Source organism: Eretmochelys imbricata, chromosome 3 (assembly GCF_965152235.1).
Source record: "Eretmochelys imbricata isolate rEreImb1 chromosome 3, rEreImb1.hap1, whole genome shotgun sequence".
NCBI lineage: Eukaryota > Metazoa > Chordata > Testudines > Cheloniidae > Eretmochelys > Eretmochelys imbricata.
Genome location: NC_135574.1, coordinates 168,566,830 through 168,586,323, shown reverse-complemented (window position 1 = coordinate 168,586,323; position 19,494 = coordinate 168,566,830). Strand labels below are relative to the sequence as shown.

The 19,494-nt window shown below is 45.2% G+C and overlaps 1 protein-coding gene across 4 annotated transcripts; it reads left to right on the top strand.

Annotated features, from left to right (window-relative positions):
- The first annotated feature begins 1,132 nt into the window (after positions 1-1,132).
- On the top strand, positions 1,133-12,106 carry MRPS10 (mitochondrial ribosomal protein S10). 4 transcript variants are annotated; one of them, XM_077813808.1, is made up of 8 exons: positions 1,133-1,166; positions 7,736-7,855; positions 8,045-8,109; positions 8,204-8,276; positions 9,339-9,478; positions 10,156-10,264; positions 11,092-11,181; positions 11,579-12,106. In XM_077813808.1, exons 2-8 carry the CDS (start codon positions 7,844-7,846, stop codon positions 11,663-11,665), a joined length of 576 nt encoding a protein of 191 aa, XP_077669934.1. In that variant the 5' UTR covers positions 1,133-1,166; positions 7,736-7,843; the 3' UTR covers positions 11,666-12,106. The 4 variants fall into 4 exon arrangements, with proteins under 4 accessions (XP_077669934.1, XP_077669931.1, XP_077669930.1 ...); XM_077813804.1 differs by lacking the exon at positions 1,133-1,166 and adding an exon at positions 1,366-1,428; XM_077813807.1 differs by lacking the exon at positions 1,133-1,166 and adding an exon at positions 5,161-7,528.
- Positions 12,107-19,494: the final 7,388 nt, after the last annotated feature.

The following is a 19,494-nucleotide window of genomic DNA, read 5'->3' as shown; positions in this document are numbered from 1 at the left end:
AAAAATTGAATTTTTAAGAGGGATGTGGTAATGTGGTAATTTGGCAAAGAATAGAGAGGTCATTCCATGAAGTGGTGGCATGAAAACAGCCCAGAGCACGGTGGGAAAGTTCAGTTGTATTCATGGTTGGCTGAGTACAGAGTTTATGGGGGGGGGGGGGCGTTTAAGAAATGTGCACGTGCTCAGAGGCTCTCTAAAGGGAGAGATAAGTGTGTACGTATCTATTTAATCACTATTTGCGTAAAGCACTTTGAACAAACAGAGTTTCAAAAGCTTTTCACAGAGTTCTAATCAGCTACATTTGCCTGAAAGGTTTATAGGTGCCTTTGACTTTTGATTTGATTTTCTTAGGTTTGTAGTCAGTCGCACGCCGGAGCTTGGGTGGGCACCGAGGGGGTCGGTGTGGCGCTGGCTGTTGCAAAGTCTGTCACCGTCCCTGCGTGCTCTGCCTTGTTTTGCAGTCGTGGCTACGGACGCCTCTAAACCCCCTGAGAGCAGCGCCGGCCTAGAGCGATTATAAGCGAAGCTGTGAACGAGCAAGGGGGACGCCCCCAGCCCACCACGGCGGGGATGACACTGGACAGACGCCGTCTGGGGGCGGGCGCTCGGCGGGCGGGAGACGCTTTCGAGCCGCGCTCAGCCTGTCCCGGCTCCAGACAGGGCGGAACCGATTGTTGAGCAGCGTTAACTCGCATTTCAAGGACCCGCAGGGATCAGCCCCAGGCCGCCGCCCGCTCCCCCCTGGGTTCCTCCCAGGCAGCGCCGCCCAGGAGCGCGCCGGAGGCGGGGTGGGTGGGGGAGGGGCTGGTGGCTGGCAGCTGTTCGAAGGGCGCCTCTTCTGGTGCCAAGGGGGCCAAGCACGAGACGCAGTGCGCAGGCGCGAGCTGGAAAATGGCGCCCGAAGCCCATTCCCCTCCCCCGCCCCGCCCCCGGGCAACGGGAGTCCCTGGCTCGCGGCTGGCCGAGGGATGATGGGGTGTAAGGCAGGGCAGCCGCCCGGGGGCCTCTCATCCTTCGGCAGGCAGGGGCTGCGCCTCCCGCTCGGGCTCCGCCGGGGGAGGGGCCGCCCCCGGGACGGCTGCAGGGCCCAGCGGGGTGGGGCCTGAAGCCGACGCTGTGCTCAGGCGGGGGAGAGGCTGTCGGCGCCGCCGCAGGCTTTGGGGACGGTAACGGCGTGGGAGGGGGTCTGGCTCTGGCTCTGGCTCCGCCTCCGGCGCCGACCGGCTACAGCTCCAACGCGAGCGGCTGCCGAGTTTCAGGCGGGAGGGCGAACTCTGTGGTAGCTGGTTGCGGGTGGGCCGCTCTATCCTTCCGGGGTAGCTCTATGGTGCGGTGGCTGCCGGAAGTTGCCGGGGGGGAGGAGGGGCTGTGGGCAAGATGGCGGCGTGGGGAGGCGTGAGGCGCTTGTGGCGGCGGTGCTGCTGCCAGGTACCGGGGGCGCGGGACGGGCCGCAGCGACAGGGCGCGCGCACCCGAGCGGTGCTCCGATCTGTCCCCAGGGCTTCCCTGCTCCGAGTCCAGCCGCCCCTGCGCTCCCCTGACCCGAGCCCTCGGCTGCTCCTTCGCCGGGTCCCGGGCTGGAACAGCCGCCGCCGCCCTTCGCGCGCTGCCGGACACGAGCCAGGGCCCTGCCCCCACCCCGCGCGTGGGTGTCCGCAGCCCCTGCCGGGGTTACAGCCCCGCTTGGCTCCCGGCTCAGCTGCTCGTACCCGCAGCGGGGCTCGGGCTCCTCGGCTGGCGCCCTGGGTGCCGCGGTAGCTGGGCCAAGAACTGAGCGGCCACAGCCGGTGTAGTGTGAAAAACTGCTCCGGGTCCCTCTTTGCGACTTAGGGTGTAGGGAGCATGCTCAGTAACCGCTGCTGAAGCCACTGCCCTTCACCCTGACCTGACTTGGCATCAAATTCCCCGGACTGCTTTTTATAGGGGTTCAAAGGGGGCAGATCAGAGGGGGATGGACTGAGTCTGAGCAGGGGGTGGAAATTTACTAGTCAGGGGGTTCGAGCAGCTGGAGGTAGGTTTAGGATAGGGGCTGAAAGGCAAAATCAGGGACAGGAATACGAGCTGGGGTTAAACCCAGGGGTGAGGCACTGCCAGAGGGTAAAACTGGGGCAGAGGGAGTGACGGTTACCCCGGTGGACTGAGACACCAGTGTTTGCAAAAATGGGAGGGGCAGAGGGGCTTTTTCATTTCGCCTTCCACAGGACAGTGCCTCTTAGAATGGGCTTCCCAGGGCTGGGTTCTTAATGGCACAGGCATTCCAAGGCCTCGTCACCACAGCTCCTCTCTGTCTGATGTAACCTGCTGAGGTGCTGAGGGAGACTTGATTTGGTGAAATATTTTACATATACTCCCTCAGAAACAAAGAATCCCTTATCAGTTTATATGACTGCATAAAGTCTCATAGCAGTTCACAAATTTTTCTTATTTGCTGCTGGGATTCCCTGAATTATTCTGAGCGCTTCATCATTTACCTTTGTTGTTGTGCTATTTAATTTATATTTTAATAACAAATACTTATTGAAAATATGTGTAAGTAGTTGCTAGTAGTTTTAGCAATGACATCTGTGTTTCTAGTATTGCATTTGCTATGTTTTGTTAGCACAGTAAATGAAGCTGCAAAATAAATGATGTTTAAATGACCTCACTCTGTTAAGAGGTAATTGATACTTATGTACACCAGGCAGGGTCGTTTGAAAGCTGAAGACTTATGCTTCTATCCAACAACACTGTCAAGTTTTAGCAAATTAGGACAAGTCAGCAAATAAGAACAACTTTACATATCACTAACTGCTACTAGTTACAATTTGCTACTCCTGTTCCAATAACAGATTAGGGCAGATAGCAGCAGTTTAATATCAGTAACTGCTACTAGTAGCAAATTACATCAGATAGCCGTTTTTCACACTACACTGGTTTGCAGCGTGTCAGGCCTAGAGAGCTGCACGTAGCCCATCGCCTTGAGGGGTTGGGTAGCACCTGGGAGCCCCGTTCCTAGACCAGGATCCCAGCCTGACAGGGCTGTACAAAGGCAGAGCAAATAGGCAGCCCTGCCTCCAAGAGTTGACAGTCTTGGGACTTCCCCCTATTTTTACGTTTAATTCTAAGTTAAAGTTTGAGACCTTGATTGTGCTTAGTTAATATTGCTGAGTAGCTGGCTGTGCTATGGAAGCCCTACTTGAATTTCTCAGGTTCTTCCCTTTGGCTAATTGTGTTTGACTTTCATGTCCATGCAGATGATTCCTCTGGATTGACTCAGGAATTTGTAGCTAGCATGACAATCATAGGAACATCTGATCTACTCATGTCACTGGCCGCATCTGGGCTGGAGTTGAGGGTTATAGCTTTGGATATAAAAAAAGTTGTCCTTAACTTGGGTTAGCAGCTTGAGTTCAACCCAAGGCTCTCCTATAGGCTTTAACCTAAGCTACAGAGGAGTTGAAATTAGAGTTGCTGTGTCTTCTATGCTATTTTAATCCAAGTTAAGAATACACTTTTGTGGGGGGGTAGGGAGTAGGGTAGATATACTCTTTATCCAAGATTATTGATTTAGGGCTGTATCTATCCCAGTGGAGCAAAGGACCTGTTTCAGTGGTCCAGCCTTGTAGAGTATCTATCAGGGTCCATCACAGATTGCTTTCTGGAAGTGTACTCTCTCTAAAAGACAACTTTAGCTATGAATTGGTTGGATTTTGTAATCTATGAATCTATTGTTCATGGCCATTGATATAGTGGCCCCCAAAAGCCATCTCCCAGTTGTGCCCTGGCATGGTTACTGTGGCTTACAGATTACTTGGTAGGTGAAGCAAAGAGATGTGGGAAGTATCTTGCTGATCCTAACTGAGGAAATGAATTTTGAAATCTTATGATGTGGAAGTGAAAGTGACAAAGATTTGGGACTAGGCTACTTGAGGGACTGCTGTTTTCACTGTGTAATTTCTGCTACAGTTGAGGTCAGAGGAGGTGCTTGAGCTAGCTCTCTCAAGTTTGAGAGTAAATTACCAGTTGGGGTTCCCCATTAAGTCCCTCTACTTTGGAATTTGCTGTCTTCCTCTGTCTGCCCCAGTCTGGACTTCTTAACATTCCAAGCTCCAAGGTTTGCTTTTTTCGTGAAGTGCATATTGGGGAAGGACAAAGTTGAGGCTCTTTTGGATGACTGTTAGGAGAGGACCAGTTTTCTTTTAGCCAGGAGGGTCAGCCTGTATATGGAATTTGAATTAAATTGTGCTGCAGTTTGTTAGAGTGTCTGTAGCCTTGTGGGATGGCCAGCTTTTGAAAGAAATAAAAAATATTTGATTTATATTGTAGAATAAATGGAACTATTACAAAACTTATATTTTAATATGTGCTGAATGCCCCTCCCACTACATATATTCACCAATTTACCTTACAGTCCAACTTTTAACACATTTTCAGATTACCGTTAATTTTATTGAGCAGAATCACATGACTCTGTACTGTCCCTGTACATATTATTAGCACAGTGCAAGAAAGAAAAAAGTGTGCCAGAACAATGCTTTATGCATTTAAATAAAGTTAAAAAGGCTACAATGTTTAGTAACACAAAGGAGCATAACTCCTCATACTGACGATTTAAAAACAAAGCTTGATGAAACAGTAGATCACTTTGAACACTGAATCAATTACAAATGTTTGTGTCCAGAATGAAGTTTTAAAAACATAAATTGCAAAAAATGGAATGTAAGAATATAAATCTGCCATTCAGTCAATTAAAAGGGATAAATGATGCACCAAGGTATAAACTTAATACCTGTTGTGAACTTGAGATGCCCATTCTTATTTTGAGGAGGAGAGGAAAGGACATTAATTATCAAACATCTTCTCTTCTCATTCATTTTATATAGACAATCAACTTTCTCATTAATTTTAACATATTCTGCTACTTACTCTAATATTCTGTAGTTATGAAAGTTAGTGTGTTATATTCACCATGTGCTATTATAAGCGTGTGTATGTATATATATTTACATACAAACACCTATATTAAGATTGCAGAGTCAGAAGTTAAAAAATGTTGGAATTAAGGTTTCCCATACAACCTTAATTTGGCCCCCTTGTGTATATGCATTATAATAGTCTTTAGTTACATTATCACAATTTTTTCTGCAGGACCCCTGCCTCATTCAGTGCCCAGGGGTCCTGCAGAAAAAAATGTGATGATGTAACTAAAGGCTATTCAATATATCTTTTATACTCATTCAGTGTGCAGTCCCATTCAATATTTCTGCATGCCATTCATGCGCTTTTCTGGGGTGCTTATCACAATAGTACCTGAGTGCTTCACAAACATTAATTAACTTGTCTTCACAAAACCGAATACTCATACTTCACTAGACTGAAATAAGACAAACCCCACTGTTTGTTCAAAGTGCTTTACACAAATAGTGATTAAATATATATGTGTACACACTTATTTCTCCCTTTATAGAGCCTCAGAGGATGTGCAAATTTCTTAAAACAACCCAATAAACTCTGTACTTGGCCAAACATGAATACAATTGAACTTTAGCACCTTGCTCTGGGCTGTTTTCATGCCACCACTTCATGGAATGATCTCCCTATTTTTTGCCAAGTTACTACATTCTCCTTAATCACATCCCTCTTAAAAATTCAATTTTTTCATCATTTCCAGAAAACATTATAATATATAAATATAGTAATATATTGTAAGCTAGGGAGGTGGCATTATCCCTATTGTAGGACAGGTGATGAACTAAGGCATAGAGAAGTTGCAGCCAAAATTGTCAGGTGTTCACTAAAATCAGGAGACTTGATTTCTCAGAGTAGTTAGCATTTTTATAGCATTTCATATATTCAACTGCAGCTCTAATTGACTTTGTGAGTGCTCAGCTCTTCTGCAAATCTGACTCCATGTGTCTCAAGTTGGGAACTTTGAAATAAGGGACACAATTTGCAGCCACCTGTGAATATGTTGGTTTAAGTGACTTGTCAGCATTACGTAAGAACTCCATGGCAGAAGCTGAAATACAATTCAGTTCTCCAAGATGATATTTAACTGCTTAAACCTCAAAACCCTCCTTTCTCTTCCTTACAGTCCTTCCTCATTCACTACACACTTCCTAACTTCTGCAGCAAATGAGATGGGTCCTGCAGACGACAGCTTCATTCACTGCACAATCCTGATTCATTCCCTGAACACAATTTAGTGTGGGGTGAATGAGTTAGGGGTCTTGTGGGAAAAATAGCATGTGATCATGTAATTACAGACAAGATGCACAAGGGGATACATTACAGTTGCGTGGAAAACCTTAACTCTAGCATGTCTTCCCTTTTGAGTGCTTGACTTTGGAACATTAACTTTCTTTTAAAATAGATTTTTGCATGTTATTTCCTATTTCAAAACAAAACAAAACAGAAAAACCAGAACCATATTGACCTAGCTTATATCAATAGCAGGGTTGGAACTTTTAGGTACATAGCACAGGTCTCTACCATTTGAGCTAATGAAGTAACTGGTGGCAGTAGCAGGCTTTTCTCCTGTGTGGATCATCCACTAGAGGGAGATGACACTTGCCAGTGGGTTTCACAGCTGTTTGCTAGGCAGCAGTGGAGTATTTAGACTCAGGAATCCTGGATTCTGTTCCAGATTCTGGAAGTGAGTGTGCTTTTGCTGTTACAGACTCTTCTTTCCCTGCCTGTCCTATGCTGCCCCTGTGAAGCCTGTCTCTGTGCCTCCCCTTTTCCCCCTAAATTCCAGTAAGGCATCATCCTTTTCCTCCTGGGTGCTAGCAGGGGGACCATTGAGAGTATAGATGAGAGAGTCTCCTTGCTGTGAGTTCCACTGCCCAACATCTGGGTGCTGAGAGCAACAATGGCTGGACAAGTCCTGCTCAGCTCCTGGATCCCTGGACTGGAACAGGCTCAATCACTCTGGGGATGTTGCCTGCTCAGTCTGGTTGCCCCAAAGGAGCTATGGGGGGTGGAGAGTGCTCACTAGAGATAGAATCTTACCTGATAATTTACCTCCTAAATGCTAATACATCTCTACTGAGCATGTGCAAACTCTGATTTTTCAGAGACACATAAAGTGGCCAAATTTGGGTGAACTGTCCTAGGGGCAGAGTTAGCAAGTCTACTAAATTACATGAAAGCAAAACTATAAAGACTGTAATTGTACTGTGAAATACTGTACGTATTGCTATCCTGCATTCAGAAATGGAATGACATCACATGCTGGAGTCCGTTATTGTGCTAATAAAATTAGTAACCTTCAATTTTTGTATTGAGTTCTAACTCACAGGTATTCTTATAATTATGATTTTGTATCATTGGTAATCAGTTAGTTTCTTTCTCAGTCCTCTTATTTGCTGGTGATTATGTATGTGGGCATATATAGTAGGTAATGAGTTCTTATATTTTTGTATTCATGTAATGGTAAGGTATTGACAAGTAAAGTAACTGTTAACCCAAAAAATTTTCCTGTATGAGCTAGTCAGATTTGCATTTCCAACACACAAACTTTAATGTGGAATTTCTGCACAGATTAAAGGTAATTCCCATATTACTTTAGTTCTGAATCCTTCTAGAAAGATACCATACAAATTAATTAAACTAGTCATTTTTTGATGTGTTCAACGAGGGCAACATTCACTATAAAGCCTAGGTGTAAATGGACTTTGTTTAGGAATCAAAGTGATGTTTATTCAGGCCTATGCACTGGAATAGCAGCTGCTGCCTTTTTATACCCATAATGCAGCCATTCCAAACAACTCCGTCTACTCTCCCTTCTGTGCCATCATCTTTGGAGCAAGAACGAAACTCCTCTAACCAGTCTGTGTCTCATTGCTCTGCACCAACACCATGCATGGGTTTCAAGGTACTATAGAGCCTTTCTTCAAAAAGATGCATTTAATCCTTCATACACGAAGTTCTTCATTGTACCTCCAGACTTACATTTATATATTTATTAGTCTAGAAAACAATAACTAGCTTTTAACAAATCTACATTAAGCTGATAACCTTTAATTTGAAAGACACCAGCTGATGATTTAACTTATTTTCACAGGGACCGGGGACTTTTCCTGTAAATTACTCAAGCAGAGCTACGCCAAAGCAATATCGTTTTCTTCTGTGAGTATAACATTTAACAATGAAGTCTGAAAAACCCTGAGCTCTTAATTTGTAATAATGTTAAATGTGGTGTTTCCTCCCTCCTCCCATCTAGAAACAAGGACTTGTTGTGGGTTCAGTTCTCAGGATTCCACACTGATTTACACCATCATAAGGACAATTCTTTGGTATGTGACTAAGTAGACCCTCTACTTATTATTATATTATATATATACGTTCTCAGTAACAAAAGCAAATACACAAACTCAGACTTATTTCAGCATAGGTAAGTATTTTTTAATTATGCAAAATCCCATTAGGAGAAGAATATTTATAATATGAGTTGGATTATTACTCATTGAGGTCTCCTTTTCAATGACGTCCTAGGGTTACAATCTGCATTTAGAATAGAAATGGTAGTATTCTTGTGGAGAGTCCTTTCATTTTAAAATACGTATGGTACACACTTTAAAAGGAGAAATTTTAATTCCTATTTTACTTAAATATTTTCTTATGTTTCTTCTTATCCTGGTGGAGGGAGTCCTGTGTATTTCTCATCAGCTACAGAGAGAATTGCTGACAGTGCAGGGCCTGAGAAGGCGACTCTTCTCCAGTGCCAAAAAAAAAGTAATATTAGATTGGTTTTCAGGAAAAATCTGCAACTCTTCAGAAGTTTCTGAGCTCTGCTCTTAACTTCAACTATTGCAAGCCTTACTACATTTTTTTTTCCCGAGTCATCTTGAAGAGCCCTCACCCTCCTGATCAAGAACTTTTACCATAATAGCTTCTGAATGCTGAAAATGTAGAGGCCTGGTCTATGCTAGAAAATTTAAGTTGGTTTAACTGTGTCACTCACGGGTGTAGTTACGTATGCTCAGCATAATTAAGCCAACCAAACCCCCAGTGTAGACAGCTTCCACTGTTCTTCCATAGACCTAAGTACTGCCTCTTGGGGAGGTGGATTACCTCTACCCATAGGAGAATCTAGGCCAATGGGCTTTGCTGTAGTGTTTTAAGTGTAGTTATACCCTAAGTCATGCACAGCTCTGCCGTCCTTTTCAGAATTGGTAATAGTGGCTAATTAGCCACAGGTTGACAAAACTATGCATAAAGTACAATTAGGTTGAGCTGCCTATAGTATTTTCCCCCATATAGGATAGTAGGGTGTACGAGATAAATGTGTATTGTATTAGTTAGCTAAGGGTAGTGTAGAGCTATCACCTAACTTGTCTTTTTCTTACAAAATGTAGGTATCCATTTCAGATGAACCGGACACATTATACAGGAAATTATCGGTTTTAGTTAAAGGCCATGATAAAACTGTGTTGGACAGTTACGAATATTTTGCAGTGCTTGCTGCTAAAGAACTTGGCATCTCCATTGAAAAAGTGTAAGTGTAGGTGACCTGGTCTCAGCTGCTACTTGTAAAACACTACCCCTTATAGCATTCATAGTTGTAGATTTTTGAGGTATGGAATTTACTTTCTCTAAGTGTTTCAGAAGTGAAAGATGTACAGTGATGGCATTTTTTAACTAATTTGAAGCCATTGGGATATTTCCCTGACAAGCTGTTTTAATTATTTTCCTTGTCAGCAGTAGGATACAATAATAGTTCAAGGACCATACAGCCAATAGCAACAGCTGTTACACACTCAGCACTATGTTAAACAGCAAAACGTTGATAGAAAAGGGAATCTTGCCCAGGGTTGTGGGTATTTTTTTAAAGTACCATTTCAAACTTCCTGTAAGGACAGTATCATTGACAGTGCAAGCATCCCCCCAGGTATCATTAGAACCTAGCTGAATTTATTGGTCCTGTTCCCCCCCCCCCCCCCCCCCCCGGGTCTTTTAATAGTTATTAAGACAAAATGTGGTTGCAATACCAAAATACACTGGTACTTTTCACACTGCCTCATTCACTTGTGCAAATGTCAACTAAAGCAGGGATCCTGGCATTAAATCCTGGTGGGTTGTTATGTAGATACTGAAAACATTAGTTGATCTAAAAGGGGTATGAATGTGATTTAAAATATGCAATAATGTGTTTTAAATGATTGTGCATGTTAGACATGAACCTCCCAGGAAGATAGAACGATTCACCCTTCTGAAGTCAATACACATTTTCAAGAAGCACAGAGTTCAGTATGAAATGAGGACACATTATAGATGCTTGGAGGTGAGTAAGTGTATTTGCGGGAAGGAGAGAACTCAAATAGAACTTCACATATAGAAAATGCAGTTTTGTCAAGCATTTAATGTTTGACACTCACTAAAATTCCTGAAAAATGTGTGTACTGATTTTACATTTAACCCCAGCATGCAGAATTTCCTAATCCTGTCTCAGTGGATACTAAAGAGAATACTTGTTATACTGGATGCACTTCATGCACCTTATATTAAAATAATAGTACTGAAAAGTATGGTTCTGAGCGCACCATTTTCCATATTGTATCTTTTATATTAAAAAATTAGAACAAAATGGCAGATAAACCACCTCACAGTTGCCTTTAAAAATAACTACCTTCCTCTTAAAAACAAAAATAACTGGCCACCACCCGTGTTGTGTGTTGAGGGGAAGAGATTGTCAGTGTTGGTACTGTGCCTAGCATAGTAGGGCCCTGACCTAGTTTAGGATGCTAGGATGTTATATAATACCCAGGAGCGGCCTTTCTAAATATAGGCTGCACTAATCAAACTACAAGTTAATCCCAGGAGGCTCTCTACGTAAACAAAGGTTGTATGTGTTTCTACAGTTGCAGAATACAGGTTAGGCAAACCCCTAGTCTGGGAGTACCTTCTGCTAACTGTGCATGAGTGTGAGAGTGCAAAGATGATGCTAATTCTTTGCCTGTCGTGAAGGGAATGTTGAACCTCTGTGCTCTAGCTTCTCTAACTCTGAGGAAATTTTCCCATCAGTGTATGCCTATATCATTATACAGTGATATGCTAATAGCAGAAAATATGGCTACTTTCATTTTTAAAACACTTTCTGTGTTGTTTTAGTTAAAACATTTAACTGGCAGTACAGCTGATGTCTATTTGGAATACATCCAAAGAAATTTACCTGAAGGGGTTGCCATGGAAATAAAAAAGGTATAATTGAATTGCTTTCTTGAATTTCTTATAGGAGCTGTGGGATGAGTCTAGTTTTAAGATTAATCAGATGACAAATGATATCTGCTGGGACTAATAGCAAGTGTAATTTCTGGAATGTGCGGGGGGGAATGTGCAGAGACTCTGGGCTGGGGAGAACGGGAGTTCTCTAGGGAGCAAGGGATCCAAACAGTGGAAAGCACAAAATGAAGAAGGGATGGAAGCTGTACTATTCTTAAAATGGCTTCTGCCACTTGGTGGCCTTTCATGTACCTGAATAGGTATTTGTAATTTGATTTGGGTAAATATGTATTCAGCAAAATAATGTATTCTAAATGAGGGAATTGTCACATCTAAGGTGCAGATTGGTAGATGTAATTATTTGCTTTGTTTTTAGACCAAATTAGAGAAACTACCAGAACATATTCAGAAGCCAGTTTGGGACAAGCTACCTTCAGTAGAAGAAACTGCAAGCACATCATGAATTCTTCATGTACTAAAGCTCTTCCACATCTGTTAGCAACGGAAGCTCATCCTGTGCCTGTTAACATTTTAAACACAGCATCTTCTCACAGGAGTTACTCTCTATCCAACCTCAAACCCTATCTTAATTTTACAAACAATACTTAGAAATTATGATGAGACAGGTCATTTGCTACGCTAATTATCAGTGAGTGTGGATCCCAGCTCCAGGCAATTAGCAGAAAGACTGGACTGTTGTGAAAATGTTTTGTCTCTGTTTTTCTCTTTTCAAAGTCCTGTGTGGCCAAAATTTGATAAATTTACATGAACAGATCATGATGTACAGTAATGGTTTATTTGTGCATAAGCACCACAGGACTTGTGAATTTACTGTCACTGAGGTTGCTATTTGAAGCACATATCTCAGAACTCTTATGTGACCTATTAAATTTTATTTAAAATATTTTTTGCTGGGGAGTCTCCTGAAAAAGGTTACATTTATCTTCTCTTGTTATACTTGGCAATTTGACAGTAAAAGCACATTGACGAGAACTTTCAGGACTTGTTTTAGTATTCACCAGTCAGCTGAGCACCTGGGGCACTTACAGGCCAGGTCAGTTTCTGCTGGGAGGCAAAATCAGTAACAGACTGGATATTTTCTAGTGAAACTTTTATGCTGTATACCCTTTGAACAGTGTTGTCAAACACGACACAGGAAATCTCAGATCAGACACCAACACTGTTATCAAGCAGCAACTGTGCATCAAGAAAGGACCCTAGAGAGACTATGGCAAAGAGCAAACTCTCTAGCTACTTGCCAGGTCCCCCAAAATACCTGTATCACAAAACTGAATACAGCATTTCTCCCAGAATTACACTGCTTGTACAGTAAGGGCTTGTCTACACTGCAGCAGTGCTTAGGAGAGACATTGCCCCTGGTGATGAGCTTCTCCAGACACTGTAGGTACTCCATGTCTGAGGTGGTAGCTATGTTAACAGGAGACGCTCTCCCATCAACATAGTGCTGTCTACAGCGGGAGTTTGGTTGGTATAACTGCATCACTCGGACATGGATTTTCCATGCCTCTGAGCACCACAATTACACTGACATAGGTCTGTAGTGTAGACCAAGCCTAAGAAAAAGGACTTGTAAAATTATCTTTAACAGTGTCAAATGATGACACATGTTATAATGGTATTAACTTGGTCTCAACACAAGTATATTAATCACAGGTGTAAAAGGCTTTTTTCTCTGGGGGCTGTGAAAATGAGGCTCTTGCACTACAGCCTAGTCAGTTCTAAGTGGAAGCTCATCCTTTTCCTCTCTTTTCTTCTGTGAAGATTGAGAGGGCTTCCTGAAGAAGTGGGTGAATGATTAGCACAGTAGCCTATGATGCAGGCTTGGTTTAATTCCCTTCTCTTCCACAGCCAGAGAGAGCTGGTAAATAACTTACTCTGCACTTCAGCAGGCCTACAGAAATGGAGCTGAGACCTGGATTGTTAGGGTGCAGCAACAGAAGGAGCCATAAGAACTGCTGTGGAGTGTGTGGTGGCAAAGGGACGCGGGGGTGACCACCATCAGGGCTGTGCTTTAAAGTGGGAAGGAGGGTGACTTTTAGACCCCTACAGTCACTAGAGTGCAGTGTACACACACTCCTTTATGAGTGGGCTCCTTTCAGTCACAACCCACTGTGTGCTGGGGAGAAGGAGAACCTTACTCAATTGTATGGTGGGGAGGGCTCTGATCTCATTGGCCATTGTGTGGGAGAGGAAAGTAATGTAACTTTCAGGGCATAGTCTTTTTTCTTCTCTATATGTGACCTCTTAAAAAGAGCTGTCAGACAGGAAGAGCCCAATAACTTTAGCCCCCGAGTACACTCTATGTTCCTTCCATTCCTAGCTGACTGATGGGAAACACGGATTCCAATTGGAAGGTGCACACAGTTATTTCAATCCCTACCACTCTGCTAAATACAGGCAATCGGCTCTGAGGGGAGGGAGACAGGTCTCTCTAGTTGGGGGAAGTTCTGCTGTAGCAGCTCTTAGTAGAAAAATAAAAAGAGCCAAGATGGTGTGTTGCAAAGCTGGAGGGAAATCACACAAATTCAAATGTGTGTGTCAATAAAGCTTACGGTGCCAGCCACGGAGCTTCATTTACTGAATGGCCTGATTTTGCTAGGATATTCACATCGAACTCATTATCAACAAATCTGTTTCGAAAAATAATATGGTTCTTCTGTCATCTGTTCAGCAGTCAGAAATACATCTAGAATAAAAGTGGGATCTTTTAATCTCTTTAACTAAAACCAAGCAGACACTAGGTCTTCAGGACACAAAAATAAATACATGAAAAAGAAGAAATTAATGATATTTTATCTACCGAACATTCATAAGTACAGAGACAAAGGACTTTTGGAAGAGGTTGAGTAAATCTACTGCAATTAGATTTTCTAGGCCAGGGATCAGCCAGCACATCCCTCTTCCCCCGCTGCTTCCCACAGCCCCCACTGGCCTGGAACAGCAAACTGCAGCTAGTGGGAGCTGTGATTGGCTGAACCTACGGATGCTGCAGGTAAACAAACCGTCCCAGCCTGCCAGTGGATTTCCCTGATGGGCCATGTGCCAAAGGTTGCTGATCCCTCCTCTAGGCAGTGGTTCTCAAACTTTGGGCCAGTCCTCCCACTTTTTCTGGGGAGATACAATTGTTTTACAGAATCTAAGCTTTCATTTAAAAATAGTTCTAGCCCTTCTTGTTGGGAAGGGAACCTGAATGGAAACAGATGTAGAAATTAGTATAACAGAATATATAGTCTTTTCAATAAGGTGAATGAATGTGCTAGAGGCAAAGCTGGTAGCCTACAGTTAAGGAAGCCAGCCACTTTCCATTGTAAGACCCTGTTTTCAGTTCCAACTGGAGAAGGGAGAGCTAGATTAGACGAGAAACCATTTGGGAGGGTGGGGGACCAGGATTGGAAGCAAGCAGGAGACAGACTGGAGTGCAAGGAGACAGACTGAGATTAAAAGCTTGAGGAGTGGAGAACGGTTGGAGGTACAGACTGGATCAAGCTTGGGGAGAAACAGACAGACCCTAGCTTCTATCAAAATGTATATGCACAAGATTGTTTGTGCAACCTTAATTCGGCTATCTTAATTCTGGCATTTCCTAACTTTTGAGTGTTTGATTTTGTACCCTTCATGTTTTTGCTGTAATTTTTGTGTGTGTGTATTATATATTAAGAGAAAAGAAGTGCCCTACCATATCAGAGGCAACTAAAGGAAATCTTACGAGCAAAATCTTTTTATTTCCATTTCTAAACAGATCGGGTGCAATTTCATTCTAGCAGGAGTATAGAACTAGAAGTAGACCACTGGACTCTCAAACAATTTGACAGCAATCTTATATAGCTTTCAACTAAAGCTAGTTAGGAATTTTCTGGTGAAAAATTCATTTTCCACATAATTGAAATGTTCTTTTGGAAAATCATTCCCAGCTCCACAGCTCCCCCACGCCCCTGCAACCCGTAAAGTGGATCCCCCCCAAAGCTGGGGCTCCAAGAGCTTCAAGGCTCTCTGGCTTAGAGGCAGCCCATCAGTTGAGTTGCCATGGAGCTGGGCCTGCCAGGTAAACTGCCTTGGAGCAAGGGCTTCCAGGATCCTGAAGTCCTCAGCAGCCCAGAGATACCCATTCCCTATACCTGAAAAGGTCAAAACAAAATGTTATTTTGACTTTTTTTTTTTATGAACAGTTTCATAATTCCCATTCTGCCAGAAATTTAGGAATTTCAATTGTGTGTTCCGTTTTGGACCTTTAAAAAAAACAACAAAAAAAAACGTCCTGCAGAACGGGAATTCCTGTTTCTGGCCAGCGCTACACTTTTAACATTTAAACATCAAACCTTTTTATACCTTTAAAACAAGTTTTGTAACTTAAGGAAAATAAGTTTGTGCAGAGAAGGGCAGGAACACTCTCCTAAAAAAGAAACAAGAAATCAAACCTAAAAAAACAAAAGTCAATTTAGTAGGGCGGGAATGTTCAGTCAACAGAAAAATTCCTCATGATTCAGAAAGAAGAGGTTCTTTGAGTGACTGCTCATGTGGATTCCAATAGATGGGTGCGCACGCCACATGCACAATCGTCGGAAGGTTTTTCCCCTAGTGGTAGCCATCGGGTCAGCTGTGGAATGGCACCTTCATGGCGGTGTATATAGGTTGCAGCTGACCCGCTGCCTGCTCAGTTCCTTCTTACAGCCAGTAACGGTCAATGGAGCAGCTCAGTCTGTTGCAGTAGCAAGTGGCTACCTAGTAGTTCCCTTTTCTTACTTGTAAATAGTTTAGCTGAGCTGCAGTCACAGTAATTGTATAGTAGTTTATAGTTAGTTAAGCTTACTTTGGGTGGCTCCCCCTGTAGTTTTTCCCAGGCACCAGGGCATGCCTCGGGCACAGGCGTGTGAGAAGTATGTGAAACCTATGCCCAGAGGCAATCCGCATGCTGCTTGTCTTAAGTGCCTGGGAGAAGGTCATCAGACAAGTGCTCAGTTTGTAGGAGCTTTAGACCCAGGACTAAAAGAGAGCAGGACTATCATGTAAAGCTCCTCCTGATGGAGTCAGCCCTCTAACAGCACCGGAAACAGCACTGGCATCATCGGCGTGGGATGCACCAGCACCGAGGAAGGACTCCTCCCAGGAGCATCAGCACCACTCCCTGGCTCATAAGGCCAGCTGTAGCTGGCAGCACCACTCACAGACCCAATGCCACATAAGAAAAACAAGGCGGACACGGATTGTTCCCCCGTTAAGAAGCTGTGAGGGGATTCCAGCGGGGGGATCCCATCGCAGGGCCTCAAGACCCAGCACCGTTGACTCCGGCCCCGACCAGAGGTCTGCCAAGCCAGTGGACTCCCTGACTTGGGACTGCCGCACCCGACCCAGTCTCTAGGGAACCAGAATGTCAGGAAGACCTGGTCCCATGGGCCTCCTCCTCCCTGGACAAGACGGTGGCAGGCACCACCACTACCATCCTACCGGCGGTGGCCACTAAGGGACACCAAGACCTTCTTAGGAGGGTGGCCCTAAACCTAAGCCTCCAGGTGGAGGTGGTCACAGAGGAGTCAGACCCAATGGTGGACATCCTTGCCCCGGAGGGTCCATCTAAGGTGGCCTTGCCCCAGATAAAAATGATCCAGAACGCTACTAGGGTGCTCTGGCAGATCCCAGCCTCTATATCACCCACCACTAAAGGGATAGAGAGATGTTAGATGTGCTGCAGAAAGAGTATGAACACCCTGTCACCCACTCCCCACTGAGGACTCTAGTGGTCGATGCAGCAAATCACAAGGAGCTGCTGGGGCAGCCAGGTCCCGTTCCAAAGTCACTGGACGCTAAGAAGTTGGAACTTTTCGGACAACTCCAGCTTCAAGTGGCCAACTAGCAAGAGGTACTCAGTCGCTGTGCTTTCGATTCCTGGAGTGCATTAGCAAAGTTTCAGGAGTTGCTGCTGGCTGACTTGTGCAAGGAGTTTAATGAGCTTCTAGAGGAGGGCAGGGTGGTCTCAAGAACCTCCCTCCAGGCTGTGTTACATGCGGCAGACTGGGTGGCTCGGACTATGGCCACTGCCATCACAATGAGATGCAGCGCGTGGCTGCAGGTGTTTGGTATACCACCGGAGGTTCAGAACACGATTCAGGACCTGCCCTTTGACCGTAAGGGGTTGTTTGCCCAAAATATAGACTCTCGCTTGCAGTCTGAAGGACACGTGGGTGACGCTAAAGTCTTTGGGGATCCACACCCCTGTACCCCAAAGAAAGCCATTTAAGCCTCAGCCCCTGTCCCACTTCTAGTCTGGGCCCCCAAGACGAGACTTATCCAGGAGAGGGGCGGAATAATAGGAGGCGCCTGCCAGTACTCCTCAGGACAAGGCCAGGGTTCTTTGAAACAGCCCTCTGGCCTGAAGCCAAACTTTTGAAGATGCACCCGAGGATGGAGCACCAGTACCAAGCTCAGATCTTTACCCCTCTTTGTGAATTGACTATCCCACTTCTACCGTGCTTGGTCCCAGATCACATCAGATCACTGGGTTCTGAGCACGGTGGACATGGCATATTCTATCCAATTCTGTTCCCTCCCACCCCTCTTCCCTCCTCACGAACAATAACTTCTGCAGGAGGTGCAATCGCTCCTTGCTCTAGGGGCAACAGAGGAGGTTCCTCAGGAGTTCAGGGGTTCTACTCCAGCTATTTCCTCATCACCAAGGCCAAGGGTGGGCCCTTGCCTATCCTGGATCTGGGAGACTGCAACACATTCATAAAGAAAGTGAAGTTTTGCATGCTCTCCCTGGCCTCCATCATTCCTTTCCTGGATCTGGAGGACTGGTACGCTGCCCTCAACTTGAAAGATGTGTACTTTCATATCTCCATTACCCTGGCCCACAGTTTCTTCGCTTCGTGGTCAGAGGCCAGCACTACCAGTTCAGGTGCTCTCATTTGGGCTCTCAGCAGCTCTCCAGATATTCACGAAGTGTATGGCAGTCGTGGTAGCCTTTCTCCGCAAACGTCAGGTACAAGTTTTCCCGTACCTGGATGACTGGCTCATCAAGGCCAAGTTGCAAGCACAGGCTGCAGAGCAGGTGTGTCTGGCTCAGGCCACCTTCCTTAGGATGGTAGGCCTCATATTGAAAGTACCTAAATCCACACTAGCCCCAACACAGAGAACAGAATTCATAGGAGCTCTCTTGGACTCCATGCAAGCCAGGGCGTTCCTGCCTGAGCTGTGCTTCCAAGCACTCAGGGACATTGAGAACCTTCGCCGATTACCCACGGCGACTACCAGAAATTGCATGAAACTGCTGGGGCAGACGGTGGCTTGTACATATGTGGTCTAGTATGCCAGATTGCGCCTTTGGCCTCTCCAGGTGTGGTTGGCGCAGGTGCACAGGCCCAGCAGGGACCCACTGGACAGATTAGTTACCCTCCAACCTCGCATTCTCGAGTCTCTCCACTGGTGGCTGCAGTCAAACCCCAACCTCCGCTATCGCTGGTCACGGACGCCTCAGCACTCAGTTGGGGAGCACATCTGGACAATATCAGAACCCAAGGCCTATGGTCCCACCCAGAACTATTGCTGCATATCAATGTAAGGGAGCTGAGGGCGGTTCGTCTGGCATGCCAAGAGTTCAGGGCTCACCTTCAGGATGCATGTGTGTCGGTGCAGAAGGACAACACCACAGCAATGTTCTATATAAACAAACATGGTGGTGCTTGCTCCTCTCCCATGCCAGGAAGCCGTTGGGCTGTGGGACTTCTGCATCGCTCACTTCGGGAGTGCAAAACGAGCTAGCTGACCGCCTCAGCTGCTTGTTTCACAGTCAAGAATGGTCCCTCAGGGTGGACATCACGCTCTCGACTTTCCAGAGGTGGGGCTTTCCCCACATAGACATGTTTGCGACACGGAGCAACAGGAAGTGCCAGCGGTTCTTCTTTCTGAACTACAGCCCAGGCTCCATCACTGACACCTTTCATGGATGAGTCACCTGCTGTACGCATTCCCATCCTTCCCTCTCATACACAAAGTCCTCCTCAAGGCTTGCTGGGACAGGGATTCCTTGATCCTCATAGCGCCAGCGTGGCCCCGCCACACTGGTTCATCACACTGTTAAACCTCTCAGTGGACAGAGCAGTAACCCTTCCCATGTGCCTGGCCCTCATCACACAGGACCACGGCTGTCTACAACACCCCAGCTTGGAGTCCCTCCACCTCACGGCATGGAAACTGCATGGCTGAAACTTCTTAAGCTTCAGTGTTCAGACCCAGTGAAGGATGTCCTGCTGGGAAGTAGGAAACCCTCCACTCGTGCCA